This window comes from Chrysemys picta, chromosome 12 (assembly GCF_011386835.1).
Source record: "Chrysemys picta bellii isolate R12L10 chromosome 12, ASM1138683v2, whole genome shotgun sequence".
In the NCBI taxonomy this organism is placed as follows: domain Eukaryota; kingdom Metazoa; phylum Chordata; order Testudines; family Emydidae; genus Chrysemys; species Chrysemys picta.
Window position 1 is genome coordinate 8,105,822 of NC_088802.1, and position 20,028 is coordinate 8,125,849.

At 50.4% G+C, this 20,028-nt stretch overlaps 1 protein-coding gene across 4 annotated transcripts; it reads left to right on the plus strand.

Annotated features, from left to right (window-relative positions):
• The first annotated feature begins 6 nt into the window (after nucleotides 1-6).
• On the plus strand, nucleotides 7-14,823 carry LOC101953787 (C-type lectin domain family 2 member D-like). Of its 4 annotated transcripts, none has more exons than XM_024113777.3 (6): nucleotides 7-151; nucleotides 6,627-7,198; nucleotides 8,461-8,556; nucleotides 9,196-9,380; nucleotides 9,536-9,639; nucleotides 9,908-10,030. In XM_024113777.3, exons 2-6 carry the CDS (start codon nucleotides 7,015-7,017, stop codon nucleotides 9,963-9,965), a joined length of 627 nt encoding a protein of 208 aa, XP_023969545.1. In that variant the 5' UTR covers nucleotides 7-151; nucleotides 6,627-7,014; the 3' UTR covers nucleotides 9,966-10,030. The 4 variants fall into 4 exon arrangements, with proteins under 4 accessions (XP_023969545.1, XP_065420353.1, XP_065420355.1 ...); XM_065564281.1 differs by lacking the exon at nucleotides 9,908-10,030 and adding an exon at nucleotides 10,954-14,814 and having other exon boundaries at nucleotides 8-151; XM_065564282.1 differs by lacking the exons at nucleotides 7-151; nucleotides 9,908-10,030 and adding exons at nucleotides 378-532; nucleotides 10,954-14,814.
• Nucleotides 14,824-20,028: the final 5,205 nt, after the last annotated feature.

The following is a 20,028-nucleotide window of genomic DNA, read 5'->3' on the forward strand; positions in this document are numbered from 1 at the left end:
ACTGGCCAATCAGAGCAGGAGCCGCGCTTGGCGGCTGTGGCCAGCACCTGGCCGAGGTCTGTAGCTCCGTGTCCCGCTCAGTTGTTACCCAGGTTTCCCCGGCTGGGTGCTCTGCAGGGCCGGGATCGCTCCGTTCTCCGGCTCCCCCCAGGTACGGCCCTTTCCTGCTCTTCCCGTGTTTGCTGCCGGGCGTGTGACCGCCGCAGCCCGGTCCGGGGGGAAGGAGGCGGCCGGGCCGGGGGGAGCGGGCGCGTTGCTGGCGCGATTCGGTGCATCGGCTGCAGCCGCCTGCGGGGACCTTGTCCCGCCGCCCGTGCGGCGCTGCCGGGCCGGGGGAAGGGGCGGACCCCGCTGCAGCTGCTGCTGCCTCTCCCCGCCCCGGGCCGGACACGCCCCGGGCAGGTCCCAGGGACATTTGCTGGCCCCGGTATTCAGCTGCTGCCCCGGCGCTTGTCTCTGCACCACGGGGCTGGCAAATGACATTAGACCCGGAGGCGTCGCTGCCTGATCTGGAGCCACGGACCGTCCTGGGGTAACAGCCCCGCTGGGGGCCGGGGGGGGGTGCCGGGGTAACAGCCCCGCTGGAGGCCGGGGGGGGGGTGCCGGGGTAACAGCCCCGCTGGGGGCCGGGGGCGGGGGGGGAGGTGCCGGGGTAACAGCCCCGCTGGGGGGGAGGTGCTGGGGTAACGGCCCCGCGGGGGGCCGGCGGGGGGGGAGGTGGTGCTGGGGTAACGGCCCCGCGGGGGGCAGGTGTAGCCCCACAAAGTGCTCCCCTCCCCTTTTGCTACTGGGAGCGGTTTCTGCCACGCAGCCTAGCAGTTTGGTAAACACTCCCGGTCTGCTTCCTCTGGGGGGGGGGGGGGGGGATGGTTGCAAAACGGGAGGGATGGGGTTGTGGTGGAAAACACTCCCGGTCTGCTTCCTCCTGGCTAATGTGCCAAATTGATCTATTGCATGATTGAGGCATGCTGTTTCACTTTTTTTTGTGTGAATCCGTGAAAAGGGAGGTAAGGTTTGGGGGAACGGCGCATGCCCCTGAGCCCAAGGTGAGACCACAGTGGCCCCTTTTCATTTTTTCCACTGGCTTCTCCTTGCTTAGTTCCAATGACTGGGCTGCTCATGCACCTGTCACTGGTCCAGGGATGGTTGCAAAACGGGAGGGATGGGGTTTGTGGTCGAAAACACTCCCAGTCTGCTTCCTCTGGGGGGGCGGATGGTTGCAAAACGGGAGGGATGGGGTTGTGGTGGAAAACACTCCCGGTCTGCTTCCTCTGGGGGGGGGGATGGTTGCAAAACGGGAGGGATGGGGTTGTGGTGGAAAACACTCCCGGTCTGCTTCCTGTGGGGGGATGGTTGCAAAACGGGAGGGATGGGGTTGTGGTGGAAAACACTCCCGGTCTGCTTCCTCTGGGGGGGGGGATGGTTGCAAAACGGGAGGGATGGGGTTGTGGTGGAAAACCCTCCCGGTCTGCTTCCTTTGGGAGGATGGTTGCGAAACGGGAGCGGGAGCACTTTGTGGGGCTACACCGGCGGGGGGGGGAGAGGTGCTGGGGTAACGGCCCCGCGGGGGGCCGGCGGGGGGGGAGAGGTGCTGGGGTAACGGCCCCGCGGGGGGCCGGCGGGGGGGGGGAGAGGTGCTGGGGTAACGGCCCCACGAGGGGCCGGCGGGGGGGGGGAGAGGTGCTGGGGTAACGGCCCCGCGGGGGGCCGGCGGGGGGGGGGAGGGGCGGTTTCTTTCCGTGTGTGGTGGGGTCGGGGCCCCGCAGGAGCCGGGCTGGGGGCAGCTTCAGGTCGAAGTTCCCCGGTGAGTCCGAGACTCCGCTTGTGCCGCTGACCGGCTCCTGACCGAGCACCGCTGTGTTATTGAAATATCGGGTTTATTTAGCTGAGAGCCAATAACAGCCAGACAAGGATAAGGAAGAGTTGCTTTATTCTGCAGAAGAAAGGAGAGCTTTGCATTTTGGTATAAAGACTTTGTTTTTTATATAGTTTATAGATTATATAGATAGATAAAGGCCCTTGCTGTGTTAATATTTGATTGGTGGTTGTCAGACCCCTGCTTTTGCTATCTGGTCAGTGAAAACCGGCTTGGGACCAGCTTTAACTATTTGAAGGCTTTGAAAGGGAAGACAGTTGAAAAGTTCAGGCTACTGTGTACTTGACGTGTCTGCTTCTCCCTAATGGCCGCTGGCTGACCTAACGGCTACTAGCTGTTAAGGGGGGGGTCACTAGTAACTTTTACAGCTGCAAGCGGCTTGGCGTTATTTACCTTCCCTTCAGCGCTTTACTGGTGTCGCTCTTTCTGTGTTGCCAAATTAACTGAAATGATGTTTCCCGGCATTTCTGCTCCCGGGTTGGGTTTGCGGTGGCTCTGTCCTTCCCCCCCCCCCAGAGCCCAATGGGAGCCGCTTGCGGTGCTTTGAAAGGCAGCACAGCAGGGCCGGTGCAGTCATTTAGGCAAACTAGGCTGGAAGCTGTTGTGTCCTGTGTGAATTGGCTGGTCGGCTTAAAAGGGCAACGTACTTAAAGGGGCAGTGCATGTCTGTCTCTCTCACTCATGCACCCCCTCCCCCCCAGCACTTTGGAAAGTCAGCAGCCGTGCATGTGCTGTCAGGAGGAGGGAGCGGTGCGCTCCAGCTGGATAGCGTGGGCTCATCATCATGCTCAGTTTTTGCAGGGAAGTGTTTGCAGTCACTGCCCTGCATCTGTTGTGTTTCCTCCCTCCTGCCTCAGTCCATGCTGCCTTGTAGAGTGTGAGGCCACATTAACAACAGCGTATTAACCCTTGAGGGCTCAGCCGAGTGCTAGTTCATCATTTAACAGCAAGGCATCCCTGGGAAATACCCCACCCTCTGACTCCACCACCTCAACCAAGCTTCACACTCCTCATTGCTGTGTACAGTATTAGACTGTTTGTTTAAAATTGTTTAAACTTTATACTGTATATGTATATAATGTCTCTTGTCTGGTGAAAACAGATTCTCTGGAGCCTAACACCCCCCTATTTACATTAATTCTTATGGGGAAATTGGATTCACTTAACATTTTTTCACAAAGTCACATTGTTCAGGAACAGAACTACAGTATTAAGTGAGGAGTTACTGTAACAGGGACAAAAATGGTGTAAAGGTAAAAGTAGGTAAATTAACCTAACCAAAACTCCATATTCCCCAAATGAGAAGTGGAAAAACTTTACCCTCAACTACACTACTGGGTGCCCAGAGACCCATCCCATAAGCAATTATGTAAGGGGGGAAATACATCTCTTCTCCCGCCCCCGCCCAATACCTGTACAAACAGGCATTGCAAATAAAGACCCAGTCGTGTTCTGGAGTGTTTGAAGTGGGTAACAGCCAGAGAAGAACCAAGATCCTGTGAATTCCCCACCCTCACAGTAGAGCTGTTCATGAGAACTCTGCAAAAGTAGGAAGAAACAATTTAAAAATGCATTGCACCTTTGTCTGCTGTTTGCTTTAATGTAGGTTCCCCCCCCAATGAAGCTTCACAAAAACTGAAACGTTTTCTTGCAGTGAAGCATGCAACTCTTTCCTCTCTTCCCCCCCTGCCCCCCCAAGCAATTTTTTAACCATAATGGGGATGCAGGCATGTGTCTCCTGGAGGCAAAGTGGAACGTTTCACTCATCACCCATAGAATCTTAACATCTCACAGGCATTAATGAATATATCCTCATGACTCCCCTGTGAGGCAGGGAAGATTGTATTCCATTGCACAGATGGGTAAACCAAGGCCCAGTTTGGGGGAAGTTCCATACCCCAGAAAACAGGATTAGAACCCAGGTCTTAGATTAAGTAAAACAGCTGGTAGAAGGCAGAGATCAGACCCACCGAGAGAACCAGACAGGGCTACAGGAGGCTGCTGTAGCTTTAACCATCCTTCCCCTCTGCAAGAATGACCAGGGCCTTGTTTACATGGGGAAGTTTAACCAGCATAGCTGTTATTGCAGAATAGTTCATTATGTGGACACTTTATTGCACAGTAGCTGTACCAGTCAACTTCTCCATGTAAAAAGGCCAAAGATGTGGTGACCAGGAAATCTTGACTTGTCTTGCCACATCTGCCACTGATTGGCCTTAAGTATACTTTGCACTTTCCTGGAAATTTACTTAGTGAGGGAATGTCGATAAGATGAAATCGTGCATGACCTAAGAATAACAAGGGGATTAGTTGTTAGGCAAATTGCTTATACAGTTGATCCTCAGAGTGATGGACATGGTGGGAATGGGTTGTTCGTAACTCTGAAATGGTCATAACTCCGAACAAAACGTTACAATTGTTCTTTCAAAAGTTTACAACTGAATATTGACTTAATACAGCTTTGAATCTTAACTATGCAGAAGAAAAATGCTGTCCCTTTTTTAGTAGTTTGTGTTTAACACAGCACTGTACTAGATTTGCTTTTTTTAGTCTCCATGGCTGCCTGATTTCATGCTTCTGGTTCCAAATGCAGGGTGTGGTTGACTGGTCAGTTTATCTCTCAAAACTCTGAGGTTCTACTATAATTAGCTTTCCGGTTATTAGATTAAACTTGTTTTTCTTGAGGTTTGCTTCTGCAAGTTAAAACTGCAGACCCCATTTGAGCTCGCTGCAGCCACTATAAGAAATGTCTGCAAGGCCTGATACAGGATTTAAAAAGGGAGAAAAAGCTGCAAGGCCCTGGAACACCTGGACAACGTGGAGGGTCCTCCCTTCTACTGTTAATAACTGGCCATTACTTGTCTGATTGTATGACAATACTAAGCAGGGATAAATAGCTCTACTTGCTAGAGCATCTGTGACGTACTTCCTTGGGTAGCACCGGTCATCCTTCAGACAAATAAAGGCACTTTCAGCTGAAGTGTTGACTCTGCCCCTTATGAACAGACAGGGATAAAAATTTCCAACTTGCAGGACAAGGTCCTTGTTGTGAGAGGCTACCGGTGTGGTGCTTCTGCTTTCTCCTGTTGATATCACTCGGCTGTGTGCGTGTGTTCCCTCTGTGTGCTGCCCCAGCTCTGCGCAGATAGCTGACACAGCAGACCCAACGAGAACCCCCAATAACCACAGAGTCTACTAAGATACAAAGGCACCTCGGCCAGGTTTATTGCGATCTCGGACACAATTGCAGTTCCCTGTAGGTTTCTGAGCCTAATTCAGTGCATACTACGAGAAAAGTGCCTCTTGGCAAGGACCTGGCTCAGTGGCAGGACTTTCCACTGCCCCCGTGGCCGGACAAAGACACCACCCCAGGGATCCATTTTTATACACAGGTACAAACAAGTTACACATCACTCCTGATGTATTGAGGTACAACCCCTCTACGTAGTAAGGTGCCGCCTCGCACCTTGTACCTGTTGGTTTGATCAAAACAACTATATCCATCATTTTACCCTTTTGCCCCTGTCATTGGGATGGGTCGGTCTGTTCCCTGTTATCTGTGGAATGTTCCGGTATAGTGTATCTTGGTACCATGTTTATACTGTAACTATGCTAAATGAATATGTATTTCTGCAACATCAGCCCTTTCCTTGCCAGCTTCTGTGAGCAGGGCCTGCCTCTTGCTCACAGCTTAACTTTGCTTCATATTAGCGAAGTCTTGACCATTACTTTAGTTCAGGCCTCATACTGGGCCTTCATTAGGCCTTTACTTACTACATTGCCTTCATGTACTACAAGGGTGTTTAGGCTCCTAACTTCCATTGACAGTGTCTGAACCAGTCCAAAGGAGAGCCCAGGAGACCTGATGCCCAGTTGGCTCTGCTCTAACCACTGGACATCACTTCTCTCCCACAGCTGGGAACAGCACCTGGGAATCCTAACTCTCAGCTTCCCTGCTGTAACCCCCTCCCCTCCCAAAGTGTCTGTGGGGCAGGGGGGAGAGAGGGAAAAATGCTGTCTACAAATATGAAAATCCTATTTTCCCACAAACCTGCACATAGAGCCCAGCTGCAGCTCTGTGTGTGGCTGAACCAATGTTTTCCATTTGCATTTTTCTGTAAAAATAACCTAATTTGTCTGTCATGGTGTGATTTGATTTTTTTTTTTTTTTTTTTTTTTTTTTTTTTTTTTTTTGACTAGTGAGGCTAGACCAGTAACTCCACCTGGGCTCTGGGTAAGACGCAGGGTAGGAAAATCAAACTTGTCTTAAAAGACGCAGGAACTAAAATAACAGCTTAGTTGTTTAGGCAATGCTCTCTACTCCTACTGTTTTTTCCCACCTAGAATCACAGAAATGATGTTTTCTTGAGGTCCCTTCCAGCCCTTCAAGTCCCACCTCCTGTGCCCAGCTTTACTGAAACAGAGATCTAATCTTAGTGGAAGGATACGATGCATAACCTGTTCCCTCCTCTTCATCTGAGCTACTGGATCTAAACACCCTAGGGATTCCACAGGGCAGCAGTTGGGGTGGCAGCAGCTACCGAGCAGGCATGGGCGGGTGAAATGCCCAAGGCTGGCTGAGGGGGAGAAGGGGTGATGACCAGGTGTTCAGAGAAGTGGGACTGACCCTGGCTCCTTGGAAAGTCCCTGTCCACAGGGGCTGACCCTGTCCTTTCCGTTCTGAATCTCTAGTGTGCAAGGCGGTGGCTGGGCAGATGAAACAACATAACCCATAAAATTCTCTCCACAGCTAAATCCTCCGACACAGACAAAACAGAGGACTCTGGTGAAAGGAAACAGAACAAGGATGCCACACACACTGGAATCAACGTGGTTCGAGCTTGCTGTGGGCTTGTTGACCAGGGGAATAGAAGAGTGCCAAGAATAATTTTGAAACGGCTCATTCAAACACAGCTCAGACGCAGCCTGGCTGATTGAGGGTCCAGAAAAAAAACTCGTGCTCAAATTGTAATTGCAGCATGTTTTCTCGAGTGACCCTGCATGGCCAATCTGTGGCTGAGTTGCAATCAAGTGAGCTGCTTTGAAATTCTTTATGAATGGCACTGCCAGCACTCCTCGTCCCACTGTGAACAGGACCATAGGTACAGCGAATTCCCGAAACACGTATTTAAAGCAACATGCCCCTTTTGGAGACCACAAGTCTTGCAGAGCGAGAGAAGATGGGCAATGGATCGTGTCCTGTTGAGAAGATGGCGGCAGAGCCACTCCTGAATTCCCAGGAAGCCCAAGTGAAACGGAATGGAGAGACTCTTGTAGATGTCACTACACATGGCGGAGAGAGAAGCAAAAGTTCTCCTATAGGTATAGCTCCATCTTTAGGTGGTTCTCTTTCCCCTTTTCAAGTGTGATTTACATTAACACAGTGAGTGCCTTTAGTGGCTGGGGAAGGGTGGGTTCAGATCCCAATTCTGCCACCATGTAGTGTGAGAACATAACACAGAGGCAAGCTTTAAGCAGTAACTAGTGAACACCCTAACTGGGAAGTTCCATCACTTATTAAGCTCCCTGCTGCAATACATCCTGGTCCTTTCTGGTAACTGGGGAGGGACCAGGAACACTATAACTAGGGCCCTACCAAATTCACAGCCCGGACCATGAAATCTGGTCTTGTGTGCTTTTATCCTCTACTATACAGATTTCACAGGGGAGGCTGGTGTTTCTGAAATTGGGGGTCCTGACCTAAAAGGGAGTTGCAGGGGGGTCACAAGGTTATTTTAGGGGGGGTCACAGTATTGCCACCCTTACTTCTGTGCTGTCTTCAGAGCTGGGTGGCTGTAGAGCGACAGCTGTTGGCTGGGTGCCCAGCTCTGAAGGCAGCGCCCTGCCAGCAGCAGTGCAGAAGTAAGGGTGGCAGTACCACAACCCCCCCCCCCCAACAATAGCCTTGTGACCTCCCCCACAACTCATTTTTGGGTCAGGACCCCTACAATTACAACACTGAAATTTCAGATTTAAGTAGCTGAAATCATGACATCGACCACTTTTAAAATCCCATGACTCAAATTGGTAGGGTCCTACCCATGAAGAACATCACTTTCCTTTCCATATTCTGTTCAAAAGTCTAGGCGGTGCTCAACGTGCTCCAGACACAACTTGCAGAGGGATATATCTTGGTCCCATCTCTGACTTTTATTCCTCCTGTGTGCTTGCTCAACGATCTCATGGTAGTGGCTGTTGTTTTCTGAGGTGCTCTGATATTTCTCAGAGGATCCCTTCTCTTTCGGCCATTTATTTCAGCTGATTCTTTCCTTGATGATTCATTCACGTCCTCAACCGTTGTTTCCAAACTTTTCCAGGAATTCATGGTGGGAATGCGTTTGCCAGAGCCCTGTTAGCCAGAGAGTTCCTCTGGAGATATCCCAGGCCACAATGCTTAGTCTACTTATGCCTAGCGCTTGCTTTGCACACTTGGATTTTTTATAAGCTTTAGCTGATCTTGTTAATAGAAGTTTGATCCCTCGTAGTCTCAGATACAGCAGCCCTAGGAATATTACTATGCTAATGGGGGGAGGGGAGAGGGCCATGTAAATACCAGGTAGTATAGATGGCTTTTTCTTTTCCAGGCTGTCTGTCAAGGATCAAGTCATGGGCACGTCCTTTCACAATTCTGAGTGTGGTTCTCAATATCGTTCTCATCAGTCTCCTTATTGCGTGGTCAGGTGAGAATTATTTTACTTTCAGTGCTGAAAACTTCACAATCTCATATTCCCCTGTACTGCCCAACCTTGGACAGTGCATCTACTCTACCGAGCATTTGACTTTTCAGCAAGGCCTTTCCCCATCTCCATCGTTCCCACGGATGAGCTCCCCTTGGTTATTTACCTGCTGCTATGTGGCAGTGTGAGATTCATTGCAAAACACCCTCTCTGATGCTGCAGATGTGAGAAAATTCCAGAGGTGAAGAAAGTGAGATTGGAGTTTGCATTGCAAATGTGGGTTATGGTTAATGTTCCAAAAGCAAGGCTAACTAGTCCCCATTGCACATGACTAATAGCACAGCACTCTTGGATAGTAAATATTTGATATTTAAAATGCTTTTGGGTGTTGGTGTTAAGGCGGGCACAGGAGACATAGAAAACTCAGTGCTGATAGGGTGGCTCCATCGAACCCCACAGCTATAATCCCTGAATGGGCGTTTGGGTCTGTGCACCTTGTAAAGGAACGTTTCTGTCCAGGGTTCCCTAATGTAGAAGAGGGTAGGGAGAAAATGTCACCAAGGGGCTTGTCCATTTGATTTCTCTCTCCTCCAGAAGAGGGGAAGGGAAAAATCTCTGATCCTGTTATTTCCTCATCTCCAGTGAGACAATCTGAACGGTGTCTGGCTGATCCTAAATCCCCAGAGGCCTCCTGCCCGGATGGCTGGGTTGGTTACCAAGGGAAATGCTACTACTTCTCAGAGACGGAAGGGAACTGGACTTACAGCCAGAGCCAGTGCTCCTCCCTCAACGCCTCCCTGGCTGGGATCAACACGCAGCAGGAAAAGGTGAGAGACTCAGATCCTGAGCAGTGTAGTTCAGGAGCAGGTGACAAAGGTGGCTCTGTGCCTGTTGTCCCCCCACCCCAAAATTCAAGGCTGCTCCAGTTGCTGACTTGGCCCCATGGGCTGCGCTGACTTATGGCAAACGTTTGCTTTAAAAGGTTTTCATGATGCGCTACAAAGGGATCCCTGAGCACTGGATCAGCTTCTGGAGGGAACCTAACGGGACCTGGAAATGGGCCAATGGCACCGACCTCAACAATTGGTGAGTCCTTTCTAGCTGCTGGGGGCTGGGAGGTGGGCACAAAGCTAAAGGACAGATTTTGTTTTTCCATGTATAAAAAGCAGTCTGGCAAACTTTTGTCATTCTTTACAGAGTTTGCCAAAAAAGGGCAAAGATTTGTTTGAGGGGGAAAAATTTAAAGTCCCATGAAACTGTGGCATGAAAAGTGTGTGTGTGTGTGTGTGTGTTCAAAACAATTTGTGCGGAACATTCAGGGTTTTCTTTTTCCTTTTTTTCTTTTCCATTTCAGCACTGAAGAAATGGAAAGAGGGTCATGTTCCAAATTTATTAAAACACAAACTTTTTAAACAAAGTAGTCTTGGAGATTTCCAGTGTCAAGAAAGTATTTTTGAGGAAGTTAAATTTTTGTTTAAATATCTCTAACTGTACTTTTGCATAAAGCTGTACAGATAACTGACTTTTTTTTAAATGTCGGCAAACCTGAAATGTTGGGGAGAGAAACTTGTTTTGGGTTGGCCCCAAAATAAAATGTGTTAATCTTTGACAAATCAAAGTCAAAGGGGGAAAAAAGATATTTCACATTGGGTTGAGTGAAACATTTTTTGACAAACAGCGCATCTTGATTTTTCTGCATTTTTAAACTTTTTAAAATAAAATTGAAGGGAACTTCAGAGTAATTTCAAATCAAATTGAAGCATATAACTATTGCTTCAAAAATGTTGAAACAAAACAATGACTTTCCTGGGTTGTGTATTTGTGTTGCCGAATCTGCTTTTTTTCTTCCCCTGAAAAAATTCCAAGTTGGAAAAACTTGGGCCAGCTCTAAATGCCCTAATCAAGATTAGAGTTTCATTGATCTGAATATAGACACATTTAAAAAAATAAAATAAAATCCCTTCTTATAGATCACACCCCCTTGAGGGGGGTGGGGGGGAATTGTTCTGGAAGTAGATTTGCTATTCTCCTATTCAGAATGGGTTTTTTGGTCTAATCTGGGAGCTCAGGTGATTTAGGTGCCCAGTCGCATTACATGAATTAACAATAACCCTGAAATCCAAACTCTTTGGGGCCAGACTGTGAACTTCTTACCGTTATTGGTGAGCAGTAAATCACAGAAGTAGTCTCACACTTGTGGGTGAGCATTTCCCCATCTGCTTGCCCCAGGGAACTAGCTAGATATACATGAAGGAGGAGAGATTACATGATCAGTGGGTCCTTTCTTCAAAATCAAGTGGTCTATTCCCAGAAATCGCTACTTGGTAACCTTAGCCTTGTTTTGTTTTATCTTATTATGAACTGAGTGGCTCGAATCTTTTTTTTTTTTTTTTTTTTAAGGTTTGAAATACGAGGTGGAGGGGAATGTGCTTATCTGAACAAAGTTGGAATTGGTAGTTCCAGGTGTTCCACACAGAGAAATTGGATTTGCAGCAGACCTTCAGTCAATTGTCACTGGTGCTAAGTAACACTCTAAGCAGATTGATTTCTCAGGCCAAGCAGTGACTAAGAATCAACTGATCCTGTTTCAGTCACGAGAGGAACATAGGGCACTGATGCAACCACATTTTTAAAAAATGGTTCTGGATATAAATGGGTGTCAGATGCTTGTAGGCAGTCAGAGGAGAGCAGCAAAAAGTTGGATGACCTATCTCCCCTCCAGTCACTTTAGGTCTGGTGGGCATGCATCTCCCTGACATGCCAATGGAGCAGAGTTCTTCCCCCTGCTGTGCCGCAGTGGCTGCGTTAGCCTGTCTAGTCACCTCTGGTCTTCACTGTACAGCATTCAACTTGTGTGCGGATGCCAGACTCTCACCTCCCAAAACAAGTCCTCTACTCTCAGCTCTCCCATGGTCTGAGATCCTGTGGTGGTCAGAGGAAACGCTACAAAGACACATTGAAAGCATATCTCAAGAAAACTGATGTGGACATCACAAGCTGGGAGGAGCAAGCCACCAACCAATCCCAATGGTGCCATATTCTCCATCAGGCAGTGGCCCACTTTGAGGAGAGGTGCCTTGCCCTCGAAGCTGAAAAGAGAGAAAAAGAGAACTTTCTCCCAGCAGCCAGCTGACCTGCCAGGAAATGTCTGTATCTACTGCGGGCGGCTCTGTAGTTCCAGGATCGGACTCCTGAGTCATCTCGGGACCTATATGGAAATCCATGGTAGAGCTCATCCTCGAATGGAGGGATTGCTCCACAACTGATTGGCAAACAAGGCCTCCAGAAAGAGCTGGAGATGAAACCTGAAGATGTACAACTATCTGCCGGAGAGATTGACACTGCTTGGTATAACAGACCAGGAGTTAACACTAGCAGTGAAATAAAAGGGCTTTAAAGTTAGGCAAAGGATGCTTACAAACCTGATCAGAACTCCTGGTCTGTATGAGGTGCATCCATTATAAGACTTTGGGAGAGTTAGTGGGTTTTTTCTATTCCAGAAGCTGGCTGGCCCAGCTTGAATAACGGTTACAGTGAGGCTTTTTATGAACCCTTGTTTTGCAATCACTCCCTGACATGCCTTTTCCCTCCAAACCCATAACTTCCAACCACAGCTATAATCCACCAAAAAATGGAATCTGTGACCATTAAGCTTGATGTGGGAGCAAACTCTTACATGAGCTAGATGTGAATTATGGAACTCTCTTCTACAAGAGTCAAAAGAACCCATGCCTCAGTTACTCCCGGGGGAATTCTATGCAAAGGCAGAATTAATGTCCCTCCAGATTTTACTCTTTCCCTGCAGAAGAATTGATTCATAGGCCCCTCCCAGGCAGTGGTCCCCAACAGGCACATCTGGTTCAGGTATTGGGAGCAGTCAGAGGGGATGTAAATCACAGCCTTGGGGCAGGACTGGGCTCTCTGTCCTTCTCGCTCGCTATCGGGGTGTGCCTGGAGCCAGGGAGGGGCAGCCCTGGAGAAGCTCCAGGTGCTAGTCCCAGCCAGCCTGGGGTGGGAAAATGGGACTTCCTCTTCCCCTGCACCAGTTGCTCCTGGGGTTGGGGCCAGGTCAAATCTGTCTCCAGGAAGCTCTGCACCCAGGCCCCATCGCTGTGTGTACACACAGGGAGTTGCCCTGTGCATCTGGACCCTCCTGCCCTCAAACCTCAACTCTGCTGAGCTCTCCACACCCAGACCCTTCTGCCACCAAGCTGCACTCCCCTACACCTAGATCCCCTCCACACTAAGCCCCTCCCCATTTGGATCCTGCTGGCTTGAGCCTGTCCCTCTAGCTTGCTATGGAGCCAGATAGGTAAGCTAATATGCCCAGTAAGGAATCCCTGTTGTGTTTTGTTGTTTTTTTTTAACTGTCTGTATTGTTTCAGCCATAGCTGCTGATGGCTATTTGGAAACAATTGTAAACGGGATGTGTGATGGGATCCCTTGGGTGTGGCTTGGGACCATGGGACCGCTGTGCCCCCCTGAACTCTCTCTAGCCCAGGCTGTCTCTCACAATGCCTTGCTAGTGACCCACAGCAAACCCGTCCAGGTGCTGTTATCACTCAGCACAACCAAGTGTAGAGGGCCCCACCCCCAGCTAGCTTGAATGAATGTTCCCAGAGCCACTCATGAATCACACAGAGAGAGGCACCAGAGTCAAATCCTGCCCCCATCCCCAGCTCCCAGCACCCCAGGAATGTACCGTCTAATTTATGAATTGGTTCACCACTTTCTCAATGGAAAGTGGATATACATCAGCCTTTGCAAACCTGAGCAATTTACATTCACTTCAAGCAAACTCACGGGTAAAGTTAAACAGTAAAACAAGTTTATTGACTATAAAAGATGGATTTTAAATCATAGGCAGAAAGTCAGTTACCAAAAGAAATAAAATATAAGCAGGTGGTCTAAACTTTTGACCCTATTAGACTGGGCAACATCTAGAGCAGTGGTCTCCAACCTTTTTAAGCACAAGGTCACCTATATTTCAGTACAACCTAACATCTACCTCAAAGAAAATGTAGAAATAAGTTTTCTTATATAAAGGTGAGATCAATTGCTTAATGTACATAATTATACATTTTCCCTGCTTGCTGAGTCTGTGTGATGCTTGTGACTGCACATTATCTACCAGTGTCTTGAAATGTGGGTTGTAATTTGAAATAGCTAGTTGCAGTCCTTCAGATGCGCATCTTTGAGGCGGGTGTGATACTTGGACTTGATCATCTGGATTTGTGAGAACGCCATGTCACACAGTTAGGGGGAACCAAAGTAAGCGTTCACTTTTAAAGCACGGGGCAATAGAAAGGGATACTTTTCTTGATTTATAAATTCCCCAAAATTGCTGTCCCTTGATCTGTCTTTCAGCTCAATGTCACTTTGCATGATAATTAGCTCTATATCAGTTCCACTACTTTGTCAATCAAACACCTGGTGGACTGTTGCAGCCAACCCACCAATGTCTGCTGGAAGGAACAGATTTGAGAGACACATGATGATTGGCTCCACCTCCAGGAGGACCTGGGTTTAGCAGTGGTTTTCACCTCCATCCCACCTTTCTTTCCCAATGCTGCCCTCCTGCCTTTCCTTTCCACCCTGGAGAAACCCCTGTCGGTGATAAGCCCTTTCCCATTAAGCTGTAAGGACCCCACCCTCTGTCATGTCCTCCCATTCTGTGGGCAGGTGTAGATTCAACTGCTGCCGGCACGTGGCAGAGAGGCTGTCATAACTATAAAGGGAAGGGTAATAGCTGTCCTGTGTACAGTACTATAAAAATCCCTCCTGGCCAGAGACTCCAAAATCCTTTTCCCTGTAAAGGGTTAAGAAGCTCAGGTAACCTGGCTGGCATCTGATTTAAAGGACCAATAAGGGGACAAGATACTTTCAAATCTTGGGGGGGGGAAGGCTGTTGTTTGTGTTCTTTGTTTGGGAGTGTGTTCGTTCTCGGGACTGAGAGGGACCAGACATCAATCCAGGTTCTCCACATCTTTCTAAACAAGTCTCTCCTATTTCAAACTTGTAAGTAAATAGCCAGGCAAGACGTGTTAGTTTTCCTTTGTTTTTCTCAACTTGTAAATGTACCTTTTACTAGAGTGTTTATCTTTGTTTGCTGTACTTTGAACCTGAGACTAGAGGGGAGTCCTCTGAGCTCTTTAAGTTTGATTACCCTGTAAGGTTAATTTCCATACTGATTTTACAGAGATGATTTTTACCTTTTTCTTTAATTAAAAGCCTTCTTTTTAAGAACCTGATTGATTTTTCCTTGTTTTAAGATCCAAGGAGTTTGGATCTTGATTCACCAGGAGTTGGTGGGAGGAAGGAGGGGGAATGGTTAATTTCTCCTTGTTTTAAGATCCAAGGGGTTTGGATTTGTTTTCACCAGGGATTTGGTGAAGGTTTTTCAAGGTTTCCCAGGAAGGGAATCCATTGAAATGGTGGCAGCCGAACCAGAGCTAAGCTGGTAGTTAAGCTTAGAAGTTTTCATGCAGGCCCTTACATTTGTACCCTAAAGTTCAAAGTGGGGATCCAGCCTTGACATGGTGGATAGCGGTGGGATCATTTTAAACCCAAAAGCCAGTGAGATTTTTTTTTCTCCTAGCTGCTTGGAAAGCCGAGCTGGAAGTAGATAGATGCATATCTTATCTCTCCTTGCCTGAAGGCAGAGGTGTTAAGTTTTTTTAACAGGTCCTTTGTTAAGAGAAGGGTTCAATTAGCAAACTTGACTGGTAAAAGGACTTTACAAGCTGAATTGTTTTGTTTTGTTTTTTTCTTTTTACATCCTCGGGAGTAGCTAGTTAGAAAGTCTCTGTTAACTCAGCAGCAGCCAGAGCTGAGAGCTTCCCAGTTTCAGCCAACTGCAGAGGGGGTGACCCAGCACAAGAAAACAGGAAAATGACTACCAAAGAAGTAGCTAAAAAAATAGAACTGGCCAAACTAGAAGCAGAAGAAAATGAAAGAAAACATCAGAGACTGCTTCAATTAACAAAACTCAAGACACAGCAGAGAGAAAGAGAAGAAAAAGCCAAAGAGAAGGCCCACAAAAGAGAGATGGAGCTGAAAGAAAGAGATGGAGCTGAAAAAAAAAAAGAGATGGAGGAGAGAGAAAAACAAAGGAAAACTAACACGTCTTGCCTGGCTATTTACTTACAAGTTTGAAATAGGAGAGACTTGTTTAGAAAGATGTGGAGAACCTGGATTGATGTCTGGTCCCTCTCAGTCCCGGAGAACGAACACACTCCCAAACAAAGAACACAAACAACAGCCTTCCCCCCCCAAGATTTGAAAGTATCTTGTCCCCTTATTGGTCCTTTGGGTCAGATGCCAGCGAGGTTACCTGAGCTTCTTAACCCTTTACAGGGAAAAGGATTTTGGAGTCTCTGGCCAGGAGGGATTTTATAGTACTGTACACAGGACAGCTGTTACCCTTCCCTCTATAGTTATGACAGAGGCACTCAAGGGGTCCTTTTAGGTGCCTTATTAAGGGCCCTGTTACTGGGTATACTATTCCACGGGAGAAGCCTGGTGTTACCTCTGCCTCCCCGAGCCTCGATATCATTGCCCTTGCCTTCTGAGCCCACCGCTGCTGGCCACCCCTCCACCAACACCCTAGAGGGCTGGCTTCTCATCCAGGGTAAGCGGAAGGCACAAGCTCAACCCTCCCCCCGCAGTGTGGAGGAGGAGGCCCCCCCATAAAACTAGAAAGGGGGCTGATGTTGCTGAACCTCCTGTCCCGCCCCCTGATGGGGCTGGACAAGTAGAGACAGTTGGGGCAGTCGTGGCACTCCCCTTCTGCAATCCCACCTTGTGCGGGCCTCGGGTGGAGTCCCCGCCCCCTTGTCATCTTCGGCACAGTGGAGAGTGTCGTGTTGGTTGCTGGTGGGCTGGGAAGACTTGGAGGTAGCGGGTGAGGATTTTTGCTCCTTTTTTGAGGAGTTTGAGGCCCTGGGTCTGACCCCGGTCACCCAGGGGGAAGATGATCCTTTACCAGGGGGCCTCGATTTACTCAGCGGTCCCATCATACTGCCCTATCCTCCCTTCTCCCCTCCCTCTGACCACTGTCCCTGCTCCTGTGGTGCTCCCTGTCTCGTCCACCTGCCCGGCCACAGATGGTACCTTGAGTGTGGCCGCCGAGCAGCCAGACTCCAAGCCTTTGGGAACTCCCTCTCCCCTCCCCCCCCCATCGATGCAGGGCAGTTGCCACCCCATCCGGTTGGGGGCCCTACCATAGAAAACTCCCTCGCTCCTGATGCCGTGGTTGTGGGCACTGAGTCTGCTAGAGCGTCCGAGCCCGGCATTGTTGAGAGCCCCCTTCCTGCTCCTGCTTCCTCAACCCATGTGCTAGGTCGAGAGATGCCGTACCCCGGTAACTCGGCTGCTGGGGTTCCTGATTCTGCTCCCAATCCTGGGTCTGCCCCGATCCCAGTCCTGTTCCTGTCCCTAATACCGCCCCAGTCTCCCCAGCCTCCACCTCCTGTGTTGTTACTGCCCCCGGGGTTGTCTTATTTCCCCTTCCATCGGACACCTTTTGTGTTCCCTTGGCACCACATCATCCTGTGCCAACATCTGAGACGGCAGTGCACTGATTGATTGCCCGTCTCTGTAGGCCATGGGGTTGTCTTGGGAACCCAACCAGGGATACCCAGAGTTCTGTGACCCCAGCCCCCGACGTGCTGCAGGACGAGCTGCGCCTCTTTCTCCTGGACACCCGTGGTTTCAGGAACAAGGTGCAGCTCGCTCTCCAGCGCTGGGGGGACTTTCACCATATCCTCCAGGCCAGGAGGGCCATTTTGGGGGCGGGTAAAGGGACGGGGAGGCAGGGCGCTATGGCCTACCAGCAGCCCCCGGCTTCCATGACTGATGGCTTTTGGGGTCGGTCACGGATTGCTTTGGGGGCTATTGACGTCCCTGCCTGTGAGGATCCACCTTAGGCCTCATCATGGCACTGATCATCTTCACCACTCTGAACACCGAGGGCTGTGGGATGGGCCTCCGCAGGGCCAGGTGTTCTCCTTCCTTTGGGATGGGGTACTCTGTGGTTTTCCTGCAGGAGCAGGGCCGGCTTTAGGGCGCTTCACCTGATTCCCCCAAATTGGGCCCTGTGCCCCTAAGAGGGCCCCGCAAAGTCCCTAAGGACCCTCGGCCGACGTACCAATGAAGGCACCGGCAGTCAGTTGTGCTGCCGCCAAAGTCCCGCCGCTGTCTTTGGCGGCAGCTCTTTCAAATCAGGCCCCGCAGTGCCTAATGCCTGCCCTGTAGGAGACCCATATGGCTCCAGCCAATGACGCTCGCTGGCAGCTGGAGTGGGGGGACGGTGGATTCTAGCCATCTCACAGTTAATACGGCTGGAGGGGCCACCCTGTTCTCCCCCGACCTGCGGCCTGAGGTGCTGGGGGTTGCTGAGGTCGTGCCGGGTCGCCTGCTGCATCTCCATCCCGGTCCCACGCTCTCCTTGCTGAACACCCCAGGAAGTGACTGGATTTTCTTCGGGAAGGCAGAGGCACTGTCCCTCCTCTGCCTGAGATTGGTGCAGCCTCTTCCCTGCCAGTCCCTTCTCCTTATTCAGCATTAATCAGTAGCGTAGCTGGGAGGGGAGCAGGGGGAGCAGCCGCTCCCCCTGAGCACATTCCCCAAAAGTGGCATCTTTTTAACTCGCTCACAAAAAAAATGCGCCATCCGCTGTGCCGTGGTCTTTGGCGGTGGGCCCTTCACTCGCTCCGGGTGTCTTCGGCGGCACTGAAGAACCCGCCGCCGAAATGCTGCCGAAGCCCCGCGGAGTGAGTGAAGGTCCCGCCGCCAAAGCCCCAGGTGAGTACAAGCACCGCAGTAGGTGGTGCCCCTTTTTCTGATGGCTCCCCCTGTTCCCTCAACCAGGCTACGCCACTGGCATTAATGTCCCCCCAAACAGCTCATTCCTCATCCCAAACAAATTGCGTTATGACAAGGAATGACCCCACATCAAAAGCCATTTTGAACTCCACAGCAAGAAGGCCATCAACTATTTCCTTCCCCGGCCTGGCTGGGAGCACCTGGTTCTGTGCTGGAAACAGGCTCTGCTCCACGAATGGTATTTCAAAGCCCCAGGCAGGAGGCTGGAGTATTTCATTTCATGCTGTGGAAATCGCCACGGTGGCTGCTGTTAACTTCTTGCAGCCTCTGTTAGGCTAAGGCTGCTCTGTGTGGGGTGGGGTTGGTATGCGCCTTGCATGGGTGCGGATGCACCTGTCGGGGGCTGCTTGTTCAATCAGGGCTGTTCTCAATCTGGGCTTCCCTTGACAGGCAACATTGATTTCCCCCCAGCCCGAGCAGTCGCGGGGGATTCCCTCCCTGCTGGAGGGAACCGAGGGGGATTCCCACCCCGGCCTGCAGCAGCTGGGGAGCGGGTGGGGACTGGAGATCTGCACGGGATTCCCTCCCTGCTGGATGCCTGGGGAGCTGAGGGGGATTCCCACCCCCACCCGTGACAGCTGGGGAGCCCACCCCAGAGCCGCAGGGGATTCCCCCCTGATGTACTGTCTTCTGGCTGGGGGTGGCAAGGGAGCGCCCATCCGTTGCTGGAACTTGTTCTGTGCAGAAGCAGCAGCGCCGCGTTCCCGCCTAGGTTGATGGGCAGTTTTATGCTGACTCCTTTTCAGGATCAGAGGAGGGAGCCTAGCAGCAATTCAGTGAGCCCAGCCCTCTGAACACCTCCCTGTCCCTTTAAGCACGTTTCAAGGGTAAGAAGGCGGCAACAACACCCGCTGAGAAGGCAGCCATCAACGCAGTGCTGCGGCTACCCCAGCAACATTGCAGCCTGTGGTTGGGGCAGAGAGCCGCATCTCAGCTGTACTGCGCGTTCAGCGGGCGCGTCTGGGCTGTCCTGTCCCTGCAGCGGGCGCTTTGCCGTCTGCTGCTGGAAAACAACCACCTCTGTGGCTGAGAGCGCGGTAGGGCGGGTGGGACGAGACGGGGCACTGAGACTGGGATCGACACTCAGGCTCCAGGATCGACTGGTCAGTCGCCATCGACCGGTTGGTGACCACTGATCTGGAGTAAGCATTTTCTCACCCCACTGGATATTGTCGTCCATAGTATACGGATTTCAGCTTTGCAATCTGGGCCTGTCTCCTCAGTTGCAGTCTCAAGTCTTCAGCGGCCTTGGTGTTTGCGGGGTAGGTGGGTGAAGGAGAAAGCCAAAGCCTGTGGGCCCTGTGGTCTGTTTTATACCCTCAGACCCGTGTGCTTGGGGAGCACAAGTCCAGCCACGTCTGGAGGTATTGCTGAGTCCCCAGGCCAGGCTGGGCTGGGCAATTCCCCTGGTGGGGCCTCATGCAGGTGAGTCATTGCAGTGTAACGCCCTTGCTAGACAAGGGCTGGTGATTTCTGTTCAGCACCCACCCGGGTGTTGGTCACCTCTCTTGTCATTCTCTGTAGAGCCAGGATCTGGGCACCTCCCAAACCCACAGCATATTTTAGTGATAACCATATAACACAATCTCA